We start from the raw sequence: 24,737 nt of genomic DNA, 5'->3' as shown, positions 1-24,737 counted from the left end.
TGTAAAGCTGAAATGTTTTGAGTCAATAAGTATACAACCTCTTTGTTATGGCAAATTTGAATAAGTTCAGAAGTTAAAATGTGCCTAACAAGTCACATAATACAGGAAGTTGCATGGACTCACTCTGTGTGCAATAATACTGTTTAACATGTTTGAATGACTACCTCGTCTCTGTACCCCACACATACAAGTATCTGTAAGGTACCTCAGTTGAGGAGTGAATAAAAAAAAAGATTCAACCATAAACAGCAGGGAGGTTTTCCATTGCCTTGCAAAGAAGGGCTCCTATTGGTAGATGGGTAAAAAAGAAAAGAAAGAAAAGGCCTTGAATATCCCTTTGTGGTGAACTTACTAATTACACTTTGGATGGTGTATCAATACACCCAGTCACTACAAAGATACAAGCGTCCTTCCTAACTCAGTTTCCGGAGAGGAAGGAAACCACTCAGGGATCTCACCATGAGGCTAGTTAGAGTTTAATGGCTGTGACAGGAGAAAACTGAGGATGGAGCAACATTGTAGTTACTCTACAATACGAACCTAAATGACAGATTGAAAAGAAGGAATCCTGTACAGAATGTTCCAAAACATGCACCCTGTTTACAAGGCACTGAAGTAATACTGAAAAGAATTTGGCAAAGCAATTCCCTTTTTGTCCTGAATACAAAGTATTATGTTTCGAGCAAATCCAACACGTCACTGAGCACCACTCTTCATATTTTCAAGCATAGTGGTGGCTGCATCATGTCATAGGTTTGCTTGTTATCAGCAAGGACTTGGGAGCTTTTGGGATGAAAAGAAACAGAATAGAGCTAAGCACATGCAAAATCCTATAGAAAAAAAACAGGTTCAGTCTGCTTTCCAAAAGACACTGGGACAAATTCACCTTTTAGCAGGACAATAACATGGCTGCGTGAGTGGCACAGCGGTCTAAGGCACTGCATCTCAGTGCAAGATGTGTCGCAACAGTCCCTGGTTCAGATCCAGTCTGTATCACATCTGGCCGTGATTGGGAGTCCCATAGGGCGGAACACAATTGACCCAATAACATGGCTGCGTCCGGGGTAGGAATTTGTTCTTAACTGACTTGCCTAGTTAAATAATGGTTAAATATATATTTTCAAATAACCTAAAACACAAGGCCAAATATACACTGGAGTTTCTTACCAAGACAACATTGAATGTTCCGGAGTGGCGTAGTTACAGTTTTGACTTAAATCGGCTTGAAAATCTATGGCAAGACTTAAAAATGGCTGTCTAGCTATGATCAACAAGCAACTTGACAGAGCTTGAAGAATTAATGTGCAAATATTGTACAATACAGATGCGCAAAACTCTTAGAGACGTACCCAGAAAGACTCACAGGTGTAATCCCTGCAAAAGGTGATTCTAACATGTATTGACTCAAGGGTGTGAATACTTATGTAAATTAGATATTTCTATTTCATTTACAATTCATTTGAAAAAATATCTAAAAACATGTTTTCACCTTGTCATTATGGGCTATTGTGTGTAGATTGGTGAGAAAAAACTAAAAAATCCATTTGGAATTCAGGCTGCAATACTTTCTGAAGGCACTGTATACAGTGGGGCAAAAACGTATTTAGTCAGCCACCAATTGTGCAAGTTCTCCCACTTAAAAAGATGAGAGGCCTGTAATTTTCATCATAGGTACACTTCAACTATGACAGACAAAATTAGAAAAAAAATCCACAAAATCACATTGAGGATTTTTAATTAATTAATTTGCAAATTATGGTGGAAAATAAGTATTTGGTCACCTACAAACAAGCAAGATTTCTGGCTCTCACAGACCTCTAACTTCTTCTTTAAGAGGCTCCTCTGTCCTCCACTCGTTACCTGTATTAATGGCACCTGTTTGAACTTGTTATCAGTATAAAAGACACCTGTCCACAACCTCAGACAGGCACACTCCAAACTCCACTATGGCCAAGACCAAAGAGCTGTCAAAGGACACCAGAAACAAAATTGTAGACCTGCACCAGGCTGGGAAGACTGAATCTGCAATAGGTAAGCAGCTTGGTTTGAAGAAATCAACTGTGGGAGCAATTATTAGGAAATGGAAGACATACAAGACCACTGATAATCTCCCTCGATCTGGGGCTCCACGCAAGATCTCACCCCGTGGGGTCAAAATCATCACAAGAACGGTGAGCAAAAATCCCAGAACCACACGGGGGGACCTAGTGAATGACCTGCAGAGAGCCGGGACCAAAGTAACAAAGCCTACCATCAGTAACACACTACGCCGCCAGGGACTCAAATCATGCAGTGCCAGACGTGTCCCCCTGCTTAAGCCAGTACATGTCCAGGCCCGTCTGAAGTTTGCTAGAGAGCATTTGGATGATCCAGAAGAAGATTGGGAGAATGTCATATGGTCAGATGAAACCAAAATATAACTTTTTGGTAAAAACTCAACTAGTCGTGTTTGGAGGACAAAGAATGCTGAGTTGCATCCAAAGAACACCATACCTACTGTGAATCATGGGGGTTGAAACATCATGCTTTGGGGTTGCTTTTCTGCAAAGGAACCAGGACGACTGATCCGTGTAAAGGAAAGAATGAATGGGGCCATGTATCGTGAGATTTTGAGTGAAAACCTCCTTCCATCAGCAAGGGCATTGAAGATGAAACGTGGCTGGGTCATTCAGCATGACAATGATCCCAAACACACCGCCAGGGCAACGAAGGAGTGGCTTCGTAAGAAGCATTTCAAGATCCTGGAGTGGCCTAGCCAGTCTCCAGATCTCAACCCCATAGAAAATCTTTGGAGGGAGTTGAAAGTCCGTGTTGCCCAGCAACAGCCCCAAAACATCACTGCTCTAGAGGAGATCTGCATGGAGGAATGGGCCTAAATACCAGCAACAGTGTGTGAAAACTTTGTGAAGACTTACAGAAAACGTTTGACCTCTGTCATTGCCAACAAAGGGTATATAACAAAGTATTGAGATAAACTTTTGTTATTGACCAAATACTTATTTTCCACCATCATTTGCAAATAAATTCATAAAAAATCCTACAATGTGATTTTCAGGATTTTTTTTAAAATTTTGTCTGTCATAGTTGAAGTGTACATATGATGAAAATTACAGGCCTCTCTCATCTTTTTAAGTGGGAGAGCTTGCACAATTGGTGGCTGACTGTATGTGTGAATGACTGAGTGGTTTTAGTCTTATCTGTATGTCAGCTTGTGTTTGTATCTGCTTGTGTTGTTGACTGTGCGTAAGCCTCTCCCCAATGAACCTAATCAGCAGTATGATTAGTCACTTAAAATGGTTAACACAAATAAAACGGTTAATACCGTATATATGGTCAAATCCCTGTGGGCTGTACATACCTTCAAGATGATAGTCATGTAATTACAACAGGAACTCTTATTTTGAAGTAGCCTCTGGGCTTGAAAGCATGTAAACCTCAACTACCTATTGCTCCTAGCACCATGCAGGTGTGGCTAGCGAGAGAGCTTTAGCAGCAGCTCTGCAGGTGGGTGTGGACATGGCAGGGATAGCTCAGTGACCGTCACTGGTTGTCATGGTATTTACGGTGGGGGCGACAGAGTGGGGGGGGGGGGGGGGATTGTGGATGGGACGGGTTCACAGGTCCATACAGTGGCTAGGACAGACTTATCTGCCCCCTCTATAGTTCTGTCGTTTCTATGGAGGTAGTAGGCCTGTTGGGGGCAGAGTGTAATCACATGTAGTTCGACCCAAAACCACCATCATCTTACCACAATGGGAACATGATTAGCAGGCATTGTATAAAGCAGATGACAACATCAAAAAGCCTTGTGGTGATGGGTGTTCTAGTGTTCCTGTAAACCTGTCCAGCCCACCACACCTTCAGCCCTCATCACTTTCCTGGGAAGATGGTGATCTTGCCAGCCTTAACCAGCGAGTCAATGATCAGGGCCTCATAATCTGCATCATGCACCCCTGTTTTCCGGAACTCTCCAGAGTAGCGGTTCTGCTCCCAATAGTGGTGCCAGTTGCCTCGACTGTCAGCGCCAAAGCCAAACACATTCACCTGGAATACAAGATAACGTTTTAAAACAGGCAGAGAGACTGGCCGGGAGACATGTCTGTATTGGGTGTTTGTGTGAAAGTATGTTAGCGAGGTCCTCACCTCGTCACACACGTGCAGAGCGAAGAACAGGACCAGCATGCCTGTGGAAGGGTAGCGTCCATGGTGCCTGGTCCAGCGGTCATGGATGTACTTGAAGAAGGCTGGGTTGAAGATCTGAGCCTGGGGAGATTAGATAGCAGCACAGTGTACCATGCTGGGTTTACCAATGATATTGGAGACAGACATATTTATTTACAATTCTGCACTATTGAACAAATACATGACAAAGGTTGGATGGAGAGATTTTAAATATAGATTAGCACCTTGTCCTTGTCCACCCGTAGAAACTGCTTCACAGGGGCGTAGGTACTGAAGGAGAGAGAGATAAAGGGAGAGCGAAAGAGTCTTAGCACACTTTTATCCTTTCATTTCTAAATTGCTGTGAAATGATTGACTGATTCACAGATGGCACGCCGTTCCTTTTTCCACAGAGAGAGTGCTCTGTTGATGATGTGCTCTGACCTGGAATGGGATGAGAGAGAGAGAGAGAGTGAGACAGAGAGAGAGAAAGACAGAGAGACAGAGAGAGAGAGAGAGAGAGACAGAGAGAGAGAGAGAGAGACAGAGAGACAGAGAGCGCAGCGTGAGAATGAGTTTGTGAAGGTGTGATTGTGATGCCAGCAGTTCACTTTGAACATGAACAAAATGTGCTCGTGTGAAAAGGTGTGTTTATGTAAAACAATATAAATGGACTCGGGTCCGGCCTGCTCACTAGGCAGGATTAGGTGTCCGGCCTGCTCACTAGGCAGGATTAGGTGTCCGGCCTGCTCACTAGGCAGGATTAGGTGTCCGGCCTGCTCACTAGGCAGGATTAGGTGTCCGCCTAAAGTGTCAGATTGACGAAGGCAGCATTTTCTGAGCTAAACTGACCAAGACGCAACTCCAACAACAACAACATAAATCCTCACACAATTCTGCTCCCCCCAAAAATGACAATTTCTCTCAACCAGGGGCATAAGGTCTTTTTAGGCGAGCGTTTTCACCCTGTGATAAGCAGTGCCCACTTTGTCAAAGGCAGGGGCGCAAAATATTTTGCTTGTCCAATCCCAGCGCGCCTCTCCAAGGTGCTGTTGGAGAGACGCAACGCTGCGGAGCTCCACCAACGTTCTGTCAAGAAAATAATCGAACATAAATCATGTAGCAGATATAGGATATGGTAGAAAGAGTGTGTGGACTTTTCTGTAGGCTTCTGGCTGGAGATAAAATGACAAAGAGATGTAAAGAGATGGACACTTATTTACATCATGCAGGTTTCTCAAATCATATAGCCAAACCTAAATGGTGCTCAATCAAAATGACAAAATGTGCTGTCACGTTAACAAACAACATATCCTAAAAACAGAACAGGTCAAAGTACAATGAACAACATGGATGGACAATCACAACCACCGTCATGATCATTGGTTTCAAGTTTGTATCGGTACATTTTTGACAAGCGGATCATAGCGAAGAAGAGAATAATTCTGCACATTGCAAACACATTGCAAACACATTGCAAACACATTGCAAACACATTGCAAACAGGCTCACGATAAGTTCTGATAAAGTTGGGTAGCTGATATTCAGAGCTTAAATAGACAAATTGATTAGTCACAGGAATCAGGACTAATAAAGCCAATGCAACAGCTTGTTTTACAAATGGTGGGACTACCATATGGACGGGCATTCATACAATTCCATTTTGGGGCAACACATTAGGTTACATCCCATGAAGCACAAGCCAACGTCTTTTGGACATTGTTTTGGGGTTATTTTACAAACGGTAGGCTTACCACATAGATGGGCTCATTCAGAAAATGTCATGTCAGGCAACACTGTCGGGTGCACCTCAGTAAACACGGACTGATGCCAACGCCTTTTGGACAATCTTTTTTTGGTGCAGTCTGGACCGGCCCTGATTTCCACATCCGGTACGGGCCAAATCTGAACCAATCATAGACGTCTATAAATTACGTATTTTCAACCTTCATTCAGAACCAAAAATGAGCCTGACTTCAACATCTGAAAAGTTAAAACAAGTATTCTAAACATACGGAAAAATATATACTTTCGACATTCATTCAGAACCTAAATTGAATCTTTTAGTTGTCTTTTCAACATCATTTTGCTTACTGGGACTTTTTAAAGTCTAGCAGCATTTTTTGGTCTAGCTTAGGGCTGCAGAACAGCAAGGACCAGAACTGAATGGACTGTGTGTATGTGCTGGCAGTTTTGCTCTCACAAGCGAATCTGTCCAGTGGAGAGTGCGCTGGTGATCCACAGCAGGTCCAGGGTCTTGAAGGGCACCAGGACGAAGCTGACATTGGCTGCCAGGTTCTTGGCACTCTCTGGGTACATGAAGTGGTGAGTGGTGTGGCTGCCTGCATCCTCCTCATAGCCCAGCGTGGGCGCCAGATTGATCCTGACAGACACAGGTAATCAGACCATGCTGGGAGCAGCTCCAATGATAGACAAACACACAAACAGAGGGATATCAAGACATCTCAACAAGACTTGCCTAGTTAAATAAAAATCTCTCTCTCTACAATAACTGTAAAGAGCCTACAGTAGCATTATAGCACAACACATAATATAACTTACCAGCTACTAAACATATGAACCTAACCTGTTCTAAACCCCCTCAACTACTAAACAGATGAACCTAACCTGTTCTAAACCCCCTCAACTACTAAACAGATGAACCTAACCTGTTCTAAACCCCCTCAACTACTAAACAGATGAACCTAACCTGTTCTAAACCCCCTCAACTACTAAACAGATGAACCTAACCTGTTCTAAACCCCCTCAACTACTAAACAGACGAACCTAACCTGTTCTAAACCCCCTCAACTACTCAACAGATGAACCTAACCTGTTCTAAACCCCCTCAACTACTAAACATATGAACCTAACCTGTTCTAAACCCCCTCAACTACTAAACAGACGAACCTAACCTGTTCTAAACCCCCTCAACTACTAAATAGACGAACCTAACCTGTTCTAAACCCCCTCAACTACTCAACAGATGAACCTAACCTGTTCTAAACCCCCTCAACTACTCAACAGATGAACCTAACCTGTTCTAAACCCCCTCAACTACTCAACAGATGAACCTAACCTGTTCTAAACCCCCTCAACTACTCAACAGATGAACCTAACCTGTTCTAAACCCCCTCAACTACTAAACAGACGAACTTAACCTGTTCTAAACCCCCTCAACTACTCAACAGACGAACCTAACCTGTTCTAAACCCCCTCAACTACTCAACAGATGAACCTAACCTGTTCTAAACCCCCTCAACTACTAAACAGATGAACCTAACCTGTTCTAAACCCCCTCAACTACTAAACAGATGAACCTAACCTGTTCTAAACCCCCTAAACAGACGAACCTAACCTGTTCTAAACCCCCTCAACTACTAAACAGACGAACCTAACCTGTTCTAAACCCCCTCAACTACTAAACAGATGAACCTAACCTGTTCTAAACCCCCTGTCTCTCCCTCCCTCCCTCACCTCATGATGTAGTTGTGGCTGTCTATGGTGGGTCCGTAACCGGCCCCACGCATGTTGCCTGAGTTCCCCACCACGGCACAGCGCAGGCAGCGGGCGGGGTCCCAGGAGCCATAGGGGGAGCGGCCAGGGATCACCTGGAACAGCCGCAGCAGTACCTGCTGGATAGTGTGGGGCTTGAACTGAGGTTGCAGCATCTACAAGCAGGGGGCGACAGAGAGGCCACACAGTCAAGAGAGCAGTACAGGGGGACTGGGAGAGTACCATAGACTTTCTCTCATTCCTCCGACAGGATGTCAAAAGAGGGCAGAGGGGTAGGTTTTAGTATCCTAGGGACTCATGGAAAAGAGAAGAGGTTACAACATATTTAAATGGAGGTGAAAAAGAGGTCATATGTTTTAGGGGGAAATGGAGGGAGAGATGACCAAAACATTTACATTGAAGGTGAAACAGAGTCTGATTTTCAAGTCTTTGCTATAGGAGCACATGCAAACCTCCCAACCCCCAAACAAAACAGTTCCATCAGGCTATTGGCACCAACCTTTAAATACCTCTCTCTCACACAGCACTCTCTCTCACCCAGCTCTCTCTCTCACACAGCACTCCCTCTCTCTCACACAGCACTCCCTCTCTCTCACACAGCTCTCACCCAGCTCTCGCTCTCACACAGCACTCCCTCTCTCTGACACAGCACTCTTTAGCTCACCCAGCCCTTGCGCTCACACGGCGCTCTTTCTCTCACACGGCACGGCACTCTCTCTCTCACACGGCACGGCACTCTCTCTCTCTCTCACCCAGCTCTCTCACACAGCACTCTCTTTAGCTCACCCAGCCCTTGCTCTCACACGGCACTCTCTCTCGCACACGGCACTCTCTCTCGCACGGCACTCTCTCTCACACGGCACTCTCTCTCACACGGCACTCTCTCTCGCACGGCACTCTCTCTCTCTCTCACACGGCACTCTCTCTCTCTCTCTCACACGGCACTCAATTCAATTCAATTAAATTCAATTCAAGGGCTTTATTGGCATGGGAAACATGTGTTAACATTGCCAAAGCAAGTGAGGTAGACTACATACAAAGTTAATATATAAAGTGAAAAACAACAAAAATGAACAGTAAACATTACACATACAGAAGTTTCAAAACAGTAAAGACATTACAAATGTCATATTATATATATATACAGTGTTCTAACAATGTACAAATGGCTAAAGGACACAAGATAAAATAAATAAGCATAAATATGGGTTGTATTTACAATGGTGTTTGTTCTTCACTGGTTGTCCTTTTCTCGTGGCAACAGGTCACAAATCTTGCTGCTGTGATGGCACACTGTGGAATTTCACCCAGTAGATATGGGAGTTTTTCAAAATTGGATTTGTTTTCGAATTCTTTGTGGATCTGTGTAATCTGAGGGAAATATGTCTCTCTAATATGGTCATACATTGGGCAGGAGGTTAGGAAGTGCAGCTCAGTTTCCACCTCATTTTGTGGGCAGTGAGCACATAGCCTGTCTTCTCTTGAGAGCCATGTCTGCCTACGGCGGCCTTTCTCAATAGCAAGGCTATGCTCACTGAGTCTGTACATAGTCAAGGCTTTCCTTAATTTTGGGTCAGTCACAGTGGTCAGGTATTCTGCCGCTGTGTACTCTCTGTGTAGGGCCAAATAGCATTCTAGTTTGCTCAGTTTTTTGTTAATTCTTTCCAATGTGTTAAGTAGTTATCTTTTTGTTTTCTCATGATTTGGTTGGGTCTAATTGTGCTGCTGCACTCTCTCTCTCTCACACACAGCGCGCTCTCTCTCTCACACACAGCGCGCTCGCTCTCTCTCACACACAGCGCGCTCTCTCTCTCACACACAGCGCGCTCTCTCTCTCACACACAGCGCGCTCTCTCACACACACACAGCGCGCTCTCTCTCTCACACACACAGCGCGCTCTCTCTCTCACACACAGCGCGCTCTCTCTCTCTCACACACAGCGCGCTCTCTCTCTCACACACAGCGCGCTCTCTCTCTCACACACAGCGCGCTCTCTCTCTCACACACAGCGCGCTCTCTCTCTCACACACAGCGCGCTCTCTCTCACACACAGTGCGCTCTCTCTCTCACACACACAGCGCTCTCTCTCTCTCACACACAGCACTTTCTCTCTCTCACACACACAGCACTTTCTCACACACACAGCACTCTCTCACACACACACAGCACTCTCTCACACACACAGCACTCTCTCACACACACAGCACTCTCTCACACACACACAGCACTCTCTCACACACACACAGCACTCTCTCACACACACACAGCACTCTCTCACACACACAGCACTCTCTCACACACACAGCACTCTCTCACACACACAGCACTCTCTCACACACACACAGCACTCTCTCACACACACACAGCACTCTCTCACACACACAGCACTCTCTCACACACACAGCACTCTCTCACAAACACAGCACTCTCTCACACACACAGCACTCTCTCACACACACAGCACTCTCTCACACATACCACTCTCTCACACATACCACTCTCTCACACCTCTCTCTCTCACACACACACACACACCTCCCTCTCTCTCACACACACACACCTCCCTCTCTCTCACACACACACACCTCCCTCTCTCACACACACACACCTCCCTCTCTCACACACACACACCTCCCTCTCTCACACACACACACACACACCTCCCTCTCTCACACACACACACACCTCCCTCTCTCACACACACACACACCTCCCTCTCTCTCACACACACACACCTCCCTCTCTCTCACACACACACCTCCCTCTCTCACACACACACACCTCCCTCTCACACACACACACACACACCTCCCTCTCACACACACACACACCTCGATCTCTCACACACACACACCTCCCTCTCACACACACACACACACCTCCCTCTCTCACACACACACACCTCCCTCTCTCACACACACACCTCCCTCTCTCACACACACACCTCCCTCTCACACACACACACACCTCCCTCTCTCACACACTACTCCCTCTCTCACACCATACTCCCTCTCTCACACCATACTCCCTCTCTCACACACACACACCTCCCTCTCTCACACACCACACACCTCCCTCTCTCACACACACACCTCCCTCTCTCACACACACACCTCCCTCTCTCACACACACACCTCCCTCTCTCACACACACACCTCCCTCTCTCACACACACACCTCCCTCTCTCACACACACACCTCCCTCTCTCACACACACACCTCCCTCTCTCACACACACACCTCCCTCTCTCTCACACACACCTCCCTCTCTCTCACACACACCTCCCTCTCTCTCTCACACACACCTCCCTCTCTCTCTCACACACACACACACACCTCCCTCTCTCACACACACACACCTCCCTCTCTCACACACACACACACCTCCCTCTCACACACACACACACACACACACACACCTCCCTCTCACACACACACACACACACCTCCCTCTCTCACACACACCTCCCTCTCACACACTACTCCCTCTCTCACACACTACTCCCTCTCTCACACACTACTCCCTCTCTCACACACTACTCCCTCTCTCACACACTACTCCCTCTCTCACACACTACTCCCTCTCTCACACACTACTCCCTCTCTCACACACTACTCCCTCTCTCACACACACTACTCCCTCTCTCACACACACTACTCCCTCTCTCACACACACCACCTCCCTCTCTCACACACACACCTCCCTCTCTCTCTCTCACACACACCTCTCTCTCTCTCACACACACCTCTCTCTCTCTCACACACACACACACACACACACCTCCCTCTCTCTCTCACACACACACACCTCCCTCTCACACACACACACACACCTCCCTCTCTCTCTCTCACACACACACACCTCCCTCTCTCTCTCTCTCTCTCTCTCACACACCTCCCTCTTCTCTCTCTCACACATACCTCCCTCTCTCTCTCACACACACACACCTCCCTCTCTCTCTCACACACACACACCTCCCTCTCTCTCTCACACACACACACCTCCCTCTCTCTCTCTCTCTCTCTCTCTCACACACACACACCCCTCTCTCTCTCACACACCTCCCTCTCTCTCTCACACACCTCCCTCTCTCTCTCACACACACCTCCCCCTCTCTCTCACACACACCTCCCCCTCTCTCTCTCTCTCACACACACCTCCCTCTCTCTCTCTCACACACACCTCCCTCTCTCTCTCTCTCTCTCACACACACACACCTCCCTCTCTCTCTCTCTCTCACACACCTCCCTCTCTCTCTCTCTCTCACACACCTCCCTCTCTCTCACACTACTCCCTCTCTCACACACACAACACTCCCTCTCTCACACACACAACACTCCCTCTCTCTCACACACACCTCTCTCTCTCTCACACACCTCTCTCTCTCTCACACACCTCTCTCTCTCTCACACACCTCTCTCTCTCTCTCAACCCTCTCTCTCTCACACACACCTCTCTCTCTCTCTCACACACACCTCTCTCTCTCTCTCTCTCACACACACCTCTCTCTCTCTCTCTCACACACACCTCTCTCTCTCTCTCACACACACCTCTCTCTCTCTCTCACACACACCTCTCTCTCTCTCTCACACACACAACCTCCCTCTCTCTCTCTCACACACACACCTCCCTCTCTCTCTCTCTCTCTCACACACACACACACACCTCCCTCTCTCTCTCTCACACACACACACACACACCTCCCTCTCTCTCACACACCTCCCTCTCTCTCTCACACACACACACCTCCCTCTCTCTCTCTCCCTCTCACACACCTCCCTCTCTCTCACAAACCTCCCTCTCTCTCACACACCTCCCTCTCTCACACACACCTCCCTCTCTCTCGCTCTAAGTTTCCCCTGCATGACCTCTCCCTAATGCTCCCTCTCTTTCCTTTACTCTGTCTTGCTCCCTCCCCCTCCTTGATACCAGCACACCGGCTTTCTGCAGGGTCACTAATTATTGGCAGATGTTCAGTGGGCACTGCTGCTGCCAAACAGTGTCTTTACTGCTCTGCTCCATTGTAGAGAAACTATGACATGCTCTTCATTGCTCAACAACCTTGACCATATACTAGGTATATATATACTAACCAACTCAACAGTGCAGACTCTTGACTTAACTCTTCGAGAGATCCATTAACCCTAATCTATGCCCTCTTTCACCTTTCCTGTGCACCTACCCCATTAGCTCCTCTCTCTAATCTCATCCTTTCACCAGCTCATTTACTTACCACCACTTAGTAGCTTGGCACTAGCTGGTCTGCCTCTGTTTGCAATCACCTAATTATCGAGTAGGATATATACTGAACAAAAACATGAATGTAACATGCTACAATTTCAATGACTTTACTGAGTTACAGTTCATATAAGGAAATCAGTCAATTTAAATAAATTAATTAGGCCCTAATCTATGGAGTTCACATGACTGGCCAGTTACACATGGGCTGCAGTTGTGAGGCCAATTGGATGTACTGCCAATTTCTCTAAAACAACTGTGTTGCATCACAACCATCCATCTACATAGGGACTTATGGTAGAGAAATTAACATGAACTTCTCTGGCAACAGCTCTGGTGGACATTCCTGCAGTCAGCATGTCAATTGCACACTCCCTCAAAACTTGAGACATCTGTGGCATTGTGTTGTGTGACAAAACTGCACATTTTAGAGTGGCCCTTTATTGTCCCCAGCACAAGGTGCACCTGTGTAATGATCATGATGTTTAATCAGCTTCTTGATATGCCACACCTGTGCCACACAGGTGGATGTATTATCCTGGCAAAGGAGAAATGCTCACTAACAGGGATGTAAACAAATTTGCGCACAACATTTGAGAGAAATAAGCTTTTAATGCATATGGGCTCTTTCATTTCAGCTCATGGAAAATGGGACCAACACTTTACATTTTTGCGTTTATATTTTTGTTCAGAATATATAAAGCAAGGCCAGGAACTGGAGGATGTGACACTAAATAAGTTCAACTTCTGACCAAACACAAACTAATTTAGTTTTCTAAATGGTACTTCTCACAGGTCAGCATCTTTCTCTCACACGTCTTCTACTTCAGTGTTCATGTCTGTCTCTTTTAGCTACGTAATCACCTAGGTGTTTTCCTGTCTGTAATTCAAACAGACTTACAGGGGCTATTTTTCCACTGGACCTCTACAGCTTTGTCTGACTTGTTCATTTCAATATTCAGACATTACTCAATGTCCTCTTTAACAGACCCATCATGTGCTTGCCTTCCTTTAATATGATTGGCAGAGCTGCTCTCATTCTTTCCAGGGAGACCAGAAGAACGATAGAGGATGGTCAAATGGAGTAAAACATAGAAGCTGTTCAGCTGGATCACTTACCACCCACCAGTAGTAGACGTCTGAAGGCAGCTGGATGTTGTCCCGTGTCCACACGGGGGAGATGTCCGGGTCGTAGTTCTCATCAAACCAGTCCGACACCCCAGGGTCTCCCACACAGCGGGGACAGGCACATGTCTTCTGCTGCTGGGTGCTCTCTAGTGGGCCCAGCTGGTGGACACCAGAGTAGTTGGGCACTAGTTTTACTCGGCTGGACTTTTCCCACCCGGGGGGCTCCAGGTAGGGCAGGCCAACGCCCCCCCTCAGAGAGATGGAGAAGAAGAGGGAGGTGAGAAAGACAAGGCCCAGGGAGCCCAGCAGAACCCACACCCTCAATGAGCACCGTATGCCCACTCCGCCGGCCCTGGCCCCTGCCATCCGACCACCCCGCTCCACGCTGGTCCCGCCTGTCAACATGGGCCTCAGCTCCCCTGATCTTTGGACCCTCACCCCTCCAGGGCTGCCCCACACCCAGCCCCAGTGCCCCTCCCGGTGCTGGGTGACGGAGGGCACCCGGCTCCCCCAATTCCATGCGCTGTTTCCTGCCACCGTCCCCACCCTGCTGGCCTCAGCTCCACTCAGTGTGCTGGCTGGCTCACGCTGGCTCAGAGAGAACACTCTCCCAGCGCCACAGACAGAGAGAGGGAGAGCCGCTGCTCCACAGTGAGTCTCTCAGTGTCTCACACTAAACAGTTTGTCAGAGAGTCTGTGTCTGTTGCTTCTCCCCACTCTCCGTCTCTCCGCACGCAGCTGCCACTCTTCACACCCACCAGCCCTGCTCTCCACTCCCTGCACTGCTCCAGTCCTGGATGGGAGCTCCAGCAGTGTCTGCACATACAAAACTCTGATGAACTCTGCACAAATTGTACACTGCTAGAGTCTGAGGAACTGTCAGAGCTTATCACGCTGTGTTAGCAGTCCCACCTATAGTGATATCCATGGTAAAAGTCAGGTAGCGAGTCATTAGTGTCATCTCAGCCGTCCATGTGAGTAGCCCGCCCTGGTGTTTGATGGTCCTCTGTCAAGTGCTGAAGCAGTCTTCTGAGTAGTATGCTCTAGCGGGCTAGACGGGAGAAGGAGGGTAAAAGGCGGCGGCGACTGCAGGCAGGCTGGCATGAAAGAAGCTCCATCGAGTCTCTAGTCAACCTGAACAAATAACATGTCTCCCCCTCTCCCTCCCTCTTCTCACTTCTCTGCCCGTCTCGCGCAAGCTTGCTTTTTTCTGTCAGAAGATCCACTTTGGAGTTTCTGAGAATTGCAGAAAGAGCAGAGCTACTCAGGACTTTGTGTTCTCCTCCGCTAGAACGTAGGGCCAGGTGTCCTGTAGTCTAGTTGTCATTGAGGCTGTGAGTGGTGTGTGTCTCTGTGTGGCAGACTGAGCATCTACCAGCCCTCCAGATGCTCTGCATCCACGTTCTGTCTGCCTGTCTGGGGGAGGAGCTCTCTGGACATGTCAAGTCTGATTGACAGGAGAATATGAGCACAAATATTCATCGCAGTGCTGCCTCAAAAAGTCTGCGCGACCATCAGAATTCCAGTGCTCTTCAGTCAGAGAAAAAGCAGTACTGTAAAAGCTCCTAAAGTAATCAAAACATTCTGGCCGTAATGACAAAGAGGATTGCCACAGAGTCTTAAGAAAAGTAGATACGAGGACCTTAAAAGGGCTTACCAATGAATGCCCTGAAAGGAACTGAGGCTATGAGTGACTGGATTGAAAAAAGACAAATCAATCAGAAGAAAAAATCCCATCTGGCACTGAACATCAAACAGGACAAGAGGGAAGAGGGGCTCAGCAGCTGTCCAGCAGTGGAAATTCTTTGTATATTTGTGTGTGAGTGTATGTGTGTGAGGCTGGGCCACTGCCTGCCAGTAGCTGTAGGGTTTAATTGAATTCTGCTGTGTAGTGTTGGTGGAAGTGCAGGCTTTGTCAGGATGATGTGCCCTGACCTGCTGCTCTCCCTAATCTGTAATCTCGGCAATGCAGTCGCCTGCCCACCACATTATCCACTCTCTTCCCTCTCTCTGCCAGCCAGATGCTAACCTTCCGCCCAGTGTCCCTCCAGTGCCCTGCAAAGTGGTGCAGTCCTGCTGTTAGACAGTCCTTGTCTGTGTGTGTGTCCACCTCTCGATCCCTGACACAAAGACAGCCTCACAGGGGAACTGAGGAGCAGATAGACACTGTGGCCCCTGTAGCTCCTGCTCCCTATCTGCTTGTTTCCAGGTCCCTGTCCTCCTGAGACACCAACACACCGCTGTTCAGAAAGTGGTAGACAGCTGGAGGAGAGAGAGGAGATAATATAAGTGAGGGTGTGAATCAACAGACTGTGCATTTATAACACACAGGCATCATGGCATGCCCGGCAATAGAGATACTGACATTTACCTGGGTTTTTGACTTCATGACAGTGTTTGATTTGAAAGCTTTTGTGTCGTTAAAGTTATTGTGTCTGCTGTAAAGAAAGCCCCCTTGTCTGAGCCTCTCTCGGCCTTTACTCTTTCCTTGGTCTTTATATTCAAAACAAACCCCAAACCTCTTGAAAAATTTGATGAATCATGCCTACCCTACCAGAATAGCACAGAATAATGATGCTCATCAGACTTTACATTTGTGGTTTGGTGCTTGTCAAGTCTGTTCAGCTACCACATACCCAAACACAAACAACCCAAAACAAAACAAAGCCCCATTCATTAGGAGCATATCTAATTGAACAGAATTAGAGTTTATTATATCTCAGTATAGCAGCCTCTTCATCTCCCTTATTCCCCTGCCTCAGCCAAAAACCACTTTCCATCTCTACTGCTAAATGCATTTTGTGACTTCGTCTATCCCCCCAAACACCTCATCTCACTCTCTCTCTCCGGGCCAGTCTCTGAGGGAAGAACAGGGGATGTGCTTCTATCTTTGGGCCTCTGTGGGGACCGAAGCTTACAGATGAAAGGAGACAGAGTATCTGCAGCAGGGCCAAAACACTGGGTTGACAAAGACCAGACATGACATGTAGAAAGAAAGGGACAATCACCAAATAATGTTACACAATGACTGGACCATAATACGTTGGCGCTGAAAACCACATCTGAATGCAGCTCTTCACCTCTCAGGCCACAGTGTAGGTAGGGCCCTACGTAGATGGATGGTTGTGATGGTACGCCTGTTGTAAATACATGTTGGAGTCATTGGTAATGATTGGATCAGTCATATACATATAATCTCTCATTTTAGTTCAGTAGGATCCGTGTTTGTACTCTTTTAACTATGCCCCCCAATGAAAAACGTGCTTGCTTTCACCAAAGAGGAGACTTCAGGTTTCCATGGCTACATACTGGACTCCGTGCGATTGTGCAGAGAAGCGTGTTACTCTCACTGAATCAGATTTACAGAAAGGCGTATATACAGGAAAGACTGTTGATCCACAAACATTTCAATGTTTACAAAATGGGCCAGCCTGGATTTGCCAAAATGCTTCCAAAACACATGGGAACCATCCCCCCAAAAGACAGAACAACATCATACAGCACACAAATACTTAGGAAGAAGAGATCAGTAAAATACACAATAGCAAAATAGCTAAACATGTGGTCATATGGAAGGATGCTGCTGAAGGACGCTGCCTCAGCTTCAGATTAAATGATGGGCACTGTGATTATATGTGTGGGGGTACCGCTAAAGCGTCGATAATGCCTCGATAATGATTTTTTTCACCAATTAGAACATATTTTACATTACATATTCACCAGTAAGCGTTGCATTTGTTCCTTGAAGCAGCAGAGCCCACGTAAGTGGGACAAGAATCGGACAAGAAAGAGGGATGGTCAGGGCGAGTGATTGAAAGGAGTGTGGGAGGATTGAGACTTAAGTGATTGCTACCTGTAGAGATACGCTATCTATCTTCACTGTGACAGGAACATAGAGTACCAGCAACAAGCACAGGCACTGATCTCCTACAGGGCCAGCTCACAGGCACAGCTTTGAAACTGAACAAAATGGCTCTCCACCCCATGGCAAATGGGTAGAATTGCAGGAAATGTACTTTAAAACTTGAATCATTCTCAAATGTTTTGAATGCAAAGTGCCCCCCAACTAAATCTCATTTAGGGCTCCAAAAAGGCTAGGGCGGCCCTGATCCCCTATTTGAATATGTGAAGAAAAGCATAATCATGTTGGGGAGAGAGTTTACCTAGTGACAATCTGGCTTACACTCTTACAGTGTATGCATGGATCATCTTGACCACAGAGATGATCTTTTCTAATCAAATTCACTAACGTCAATCTAAATATCTCAAAGCTGGAAAAGCCAACAGACACATTGGCGGATGAGATGGACACACTCTAAAAACAAGCATAGCCATATGAGAAGTCCAGGAGTGACCTCACCCAAGTATCTTCCATTAGCCAACACTTCTATAAACACACATGTATGCAAGAACACATGTGCAGCATGCGCACAACCACACACACATTAAGACTTTGTTCCATCCCTGTCCTGATTGTCTACACAGGGTTGTGGGGTTTGGAGCGGTGAGGGCCACTGTTGCCCTGGAAACATTGCCTCACAGCTGGCTGCCACTGCAATGTAGCAAAATGTAGAAAAAGATATCCATGGACAAGACTGCGTAGCTACCTTAAGAAAGTGCATGCACAGCTGTTGGTTACAGGCTCCATCAATCAGTGGAGGCTGCTGAGGGGAGGACAGCTCATAATAATGTCTGGAACAGAGTGAAGGGAATGGCATCAAACACATGGAAACCATGGATGTATTTGATACCATTCCACTTATTTCCCTCCAGCCATTAACACAAGTCCGTCCTCCCCAATTAAGGTGCCACAGACCGCCTGTGCTATCAATCAATCAATCAAATGTATTTATAAAACCCTTTTTACATCAGCAAATGTCACAAAGTGCTTATACAGAAACCCAGTCTAAAACCCCTAAAACTCCATCTATAATGGATGCCTTATTCTGTGGACTGAGACTTTACGATGCAGCCCTAATGCCTCTGTCGATTAATCTGAACAAAATACGCAGATTTTCAATGGCTGGACCGAGAGGCCTAATCAAATTTCATGTTTAATGGATTAAAGCATTTAAGCTTATCAAATACAATTTTATTTGACACATGTGCCGAATACAACAGGTGTAGACCTTACAGCGAAATGCTTACCTTCAGGAAATAACTGGCTGACTTTTCTGTGGGATTGTAACCAACAGTAGGCCTAAATCTACAGCAAATCTACTTTCCTCATACAATATCAGAGTTAACCTGTATAATTCCAAGGTGGGAGTGTGTTTGAGAGCTGCATGTGTGGGGGCCAGCATCAGCAAATCTCCATCAGCCAATTAAAACACTCACGCTCAATCAAGGCTTGTTGATATTTAAATATGAATGTAAAAAAATCATTTTTTTCAAACAGATACAAAAATGTGTGAACCTCAGATCTGAGGACTCCCGGTAGAAAGGGTCTCATGAGGCGTGTAGTACAGGCTAGCTACAGCTCTGTGTATCAGAAGATTGGTAGCCTAGCGGTTAAGAGGGGTGGTGCCAGTAAACAAATGGTGAGAAATGTGAAAAATCTATTGATGTGCCCTTGAGCAAGGCACTTAACCCTAATTGTTCTGCTAAATGCCTACAATGCAATAATTAGATACGCTGACAGCTCCAGTGGATTATTGTTCCTTCTCTGTTGTTTGTCCCCAGCTAACAACAAACATTCCCACAACTTTAGAGAACGTTACCTTAGGTAATTACCTACGGTTTTCATAGTGATGTGCACGGACTGTTTCCAAGAGACCATTAACGTCAAACAGAACTTACCTAGAACGTGGCTACCATGTTCTCAGAACATAAGATACTAATGTTCTAGACACGTTTCATGGGAACTTTGCAAGAACATTCATGTGTCCAGTTTTCTGAGGATTTGGATAATATTTCATCAACATTACACCAAACATGAATATAAGATATTAATGTTCTAGACTCGTTTCATGGCAATGTTGCAAGCAACGTCGCACCAAACACACACAGAACATGGTTGCCATGTTCTCAGAATATAAGATATTACTATTCTAGATATGTTTCATGGGAACATTGCAAGACCATTCCTGAGTCCAATTACGTTTAACACCCCTGAGGTGGTTGTCTAGTTCCTAGCTTGTTCAGGGGACTTCCCTAAAGACGATCCCAAAGAAACTTTCTCCCTAAAATGTGTTTCTTTACACACCACCCCATGTCACTGTGATTGGTAAACCACTGATCCAATCACAGTTCTTTGTCTGTTAGCAAGGTTAGGGAGACACACACACAAACAGTGCTTTTGACATACAATGTTTGCAACTTACATATTTGACACACTTGGACATACATGATTACATTGTGTATGTTCAATTATACAGTAATTATTATTCAATAATAACAACTCTGAGCTACCAAGGAGAGCCCCTGAGGACAATGGGGGCCACATGCTTAAGGACCTCTATGCAAGACATTCATGGGTGTTAACCCTCGCAAGGCTGCCGGCCCAGACGGTATCCTTAGCCGTGCCCACAGGTGGTTATCCCCACCTGCTTCAAGACGTGCACTATCACCACCATGCCCAAGAAAGTTAATGACTACCGACCTGTAGCACTCACTTCCATCATCATGAAGGCTAGTCAAAGACCACATCACCTACTCCCCGACAGACTCAACCCTCTCCAATTCCTCTACCGCCCTGACAGATCCACGGACGATGCAATCGCCATTGCACTGCACACTGCCCTCACCCACCTTGACAAAAGGGGGGAAGAGGTGAGGGGTCTGGCAGAGTGGTGCCAGGAAAATAACCTCCCTCAACGTCAACAAAATGAAGGAGCTGATCATGCTTCAGGAGACAGCAGAGGGAGAACGCCCCTATCCACATCGACGGGATGGGGAAAAGGTGAAAAACTTCAAGTTCCTTGGTGTAAACATCACTGACAATGTGAAATTGTCTACCCACACAGACAGTGTGGTGAAGGTGAAACTGCATCTTCAACCTCAGGAGGCTGAAGAAATCTGTCTTGGCCCCTAAGACCATCACACTTCGACAAATGCACCATTGAGAGCATCATGTCGGGCTGTATCACAGCTTCTATCTCAAGGCCATCAGACTGAATTTAGTCACAGTCACTAGCCGACTACCACCCGGTTATTCAAATCAAATCAAATGTTATGTCACATGCTCCGAATACAACCTTACCGTGAAATGCTTACTTACAAGCCCTTAACTCTATTTTCCTAAAACTACATTGTTGGTTAAGTAAATATTTACTTAATAAACTATAACGAGGCTACACACAGGGGGTACTGGTACTGAATCAATGTGGGGGGGAACAGGTTAGTCGAGGTCATTTGTACATGTTGGTAGGGGTAAAGTGTCTATGCATAGATAATAAACATCGAGTAGCATCACTGTAAAAAAAGGGGGGCAGTGTCAATGCAAATAGTCCGGATGGCCATCTGACTAATTGTTCAGCAGTCTTAAGGCTGTTAAGGAGCCTTTTGGACCTATACTTGGTGCTCTGGTACCACTTGCCATGTGGTAGCAGAGAGAACAGTCTATGACTTGGGTGACTGGAGTCTTTGCTGGAGTCTTTTGGGGCCTTCCTCTGACACCGCCTAGTATATAGGTCCTAGATGGCAGGAAGCTTGGACCCAGTGATGTACTGGGCTGAATGGACTACCCTCCGTAGTGCCCTTGTTGTGCCCGCTTCATGACTTTCCTGGTGTGTATGGACCTTGATAGTTTGTTGGTGATGTTGACACCAACAAACTTGAAACTCTCGACCAGCAACACTACAGCCTTTCGATGTGAATAGGGATGTGTTTGGCCCTCCTTTTCCTGAAGTCCACGATCATCTCCTTTGTCTTGCTCACATTGAGGGAGAGGTTGTTGTCCTGGCACCACACTGCCAGGTCTCTGACCTCCTCCCTATAGGCTGTCTCATCATTTTCGGTGATCAGGTCTACCACCATTGCGACGTCAGCAAACTTAATGATGGTGTTGGAGTCGTGCTTGGCCATGCAGTCATGGGTGAACAGGGAGTACACGAGGAGACTAAGCATGCAAACCTCAGGGGACCCCGTGTTGAGGATCAACGTGGCAGATGTGTTGTTCCTAACCCTTACCACCTGGGGGCAGCCCGTCAGAAAGTCCAGAATCCAGTTACAGAGGGAGGTGTTTAGTCCCAGGGTCCTTAGCTTAGTGATGAGCTTTGTGGGCACTATGGTGTTGAATGCTGAGCTGTAGTCAAAGACCAGCATTCTCACATAAGTGTTCCTTTTGTCCAGGTGGGAAAGGGCAGTGTGGAGTGCAATTGAGATTGCCTCATCTGTGGATCTGTTGGGGCGGTATGCGAATGGGTCTAGGGTCTCTGGTATGATGGTGTTGATGTGAGCCATGACCAACCTTTCAAAGCACTTCATGGCTACCTACATGAGTGCTATGGGGTGGTAGCATTTAGGCAGGTTACCTTCGCTTTCTTGGGCACAAGGACTATTGAATTTACAACAGGTGGACTCCAATCAAGTTGTAGAAACATCTCAAGGATGATCAATGGAAACATGATGCACCTGAGCTCAATTCCGAGTCTCATAGCAAAGGGTCATAATACTTATGTAAATAACATATTTGTTTTTAATTTTTAATACATTTGCAACATTTTCTAAAAACCTGTTTTTGTTTTGTCATTATGGGTTATTGTGTGTTGTGATTGATGAGTAAACCATTTAATTTAACACATTTTAGAATAAAGCTGTAACATCACAAAATGTGGAAAAAGGGAAGGGGCCTGAATATTTCAGAATGCACAAGTGCATCAAAACCGGGATTGAAAGACTGAAAAACAGTTTCAATCTCCAGGCCATCAGACTCTTGAACAGCCATCACAACATCTCCTGTAGTAAGAGACAAAGATAAAGTCACAAAACTCACACACACACCTCATACACTGTTTGTGGGTATCCGTACCTTGCCAACAGACAAAGAGCTATGCATGGATCAGTAGTTCACCAATAAGGGTCTTAATGGGCTCGCTAACTCTGTAATGATGTGTAATGAAACAACGTTTCTTTGGGACCATCAGATGCCATCAGGCGTCATCTTTAGGGATGCCACCAGAATATACCAGAAGACTCCTGTACTCACATATACACTCTCATACACGCATATGCCCATGCTCAAACACACGCACATACACACTCGACCGATTATGATTTTTTAACGCCGATACCGATACCGGAGGACCAGCAAAAGCCAATACCGATTAATCTGACGATTTTTAAAATGTATTTATTTGTAATAATGACAATTACAACAATACTGAATGAACACTTATTTTAACGTAATATAATACATCAATAAAATCAATTTAGCCTCAAATAAATAATGAAACGTGTTCAAATTGGTTTAAATTATGCAAAAACAAAGTGTTGGAGAAGAAAGTAAAAGTGCATGTAAGAAAGCTAACGTTTAAGTTCCTTGCTCAGAACATGAGAACATATGAAAGCTGGTGGTTCCATTTGACATGAGTCTTCAATATTCCCAGTTAAGAAGTTTTAGGTTGTAGTTATTATAGGAATTATAGGACTCTCTCTCTATACCATTTGTATTTCATTAACCTTTGACTATTGGATGTTCTTATAGGCACTTTAGTATTGCCAGTGTAACAGAAAAGCTTCCGTCCCTCTCCTCGCTCCTCCCTGGGCTTGAACCAGGAACACAACGACAACAGCCACCCTCGAAGCAGCGTTACCCATGCAGAGCAAGGGGAACAACCACTCCAAGTCTCAGATCGAGTGACGTTTGAAACGCTATTAGCGTGCACCCCGCTAACTAGCTAGCCATTTCACATCGGTTACACGAGCCTAATCTCGGGAGTTGATAGGCTTGAAGTCATAAACAACGCAATGCTTGACGCACAACGAAGAGCTGCTGGCAAAAAAAGTGCTGTTTGAATGAATGCTTACGAGCCTGCTGCTTCCTACCACCTCTCAGTCAGACTGCTCTATCAAATCATAGACTTAGTTATAACATAACACACAGAAATACGAGCCTTTGGTCATTAATATGGTCGAATCCGGAAACTATCACCTCGAAAACAAGACGTTTATTCTTTCAGTGAAATACGGAACCGTTCCGTATTTGATCTAAGGGGTGGCATCCATTAGTCTAAATATTCCTGTTACATTGCACAACCTTCAATATGTCATAATTACGTAAAATTCTGGCAAATTAGGCGGCCCAAACTGTTGCATACACCCTGACTCTGCGTGCAATGAACACAAGAGAAGTGACACAATTTCACCTGGTTAATATTGCCTGCTTACCTGGATTCCTTTTAGCTAAACATGCAGGTTTAAAAATATATACTTCTGTGTATTGATTAAGAAAGGCATTGATGTTTATGGTTAGGTACACATTGGAGCAATGATACGCACCGCATCGATTATATGCAACACAGGACACGCTAGATAAACTAGTAATATCAACCATGTGTAGTTAACTAGTGATTGTGATTTATTGATTGATTGTTTTTTATAAGATAAGTTTAATACTAGCTAGCAACTTACCTTGGCTTACTGCATTTGCGTAACAGGCAGTCTCCTCATGGAGTGCAATGAGAGGCAGGTGGTTAGAGCGTTGGACTAGTTAACTGTAAGGTTGCAAGATTGAATCCCCCGAGCTGACAAG

The 24,737-nt window shown here is 45.8% G+C and overlaps 1 protein-coding gene across 1 annotated transcript in view; it reads right to left on the bottom strand.

Moving 5' to 3' along the window:
• Nucleotides 1-3,582: 3,582 nt before the first annotated feature.
• LOC109888834 (CMP-N-acetylneuraminate-beta-galactosamide-alpha-2,3-sialyltransferase 2-like) overlaps nt 3,583-24,737 on the bottom strand; it is a 39,687-nt gene continuing 18,532 nt past the window's right edge. Inside the window, exons 2-7 of the mRNA XM_031822712.1 lie at nt 14,036-16,306; nt 7,639-7,832; nt 6,365-6,544; nt 4,407-4,452; nt 4,144-4,263; nt 3,583-4,044 (exon numbers count right to left, since the gene is read on the bottom strand). Coding sequence (XP_031678572.1) covers nt 3,871-4,044; nt 4,144-4,263; nt 4,407-4,452; nt 6,365-6,544; nt 7,639-7,832; nt 14,036-14,449 — 1,128 coding nt within the window. The 5' untranslated portion in view covers nt 14,450-16,306 and the 3' untranslated portion in view covers nt 3,583-3,870. The remainder of the gene's footprint in view (nt 4,045-4,143; nt 4,264-4,406; nt 4,453-6,364; nt 6,545-7,638; nt 7,833-14,035; nt 16,307-24,737) is intronic.

This window comes from Oncorhynchus kisutch, linkage group LG4 (genome assembly GCF_002021735.2).
Source record: "Oncorhynchus kisutch isolate 150728-3 linkage group LG4, Okis_V2, whole genome shotgun sequence".
In the NCBI taxonomy this organism is placed as follows: Eukaryota; Metazoa; Chordata; class Actinopteri; order Salmoniformes; family Salmonidae; genus Oncorhynchus; species Oncorhynchus kisutch.
Note: the sequence above shows the minus strand (reverse complement) of the source record. Positions and strands in the feature narration are given on the sequence as shown.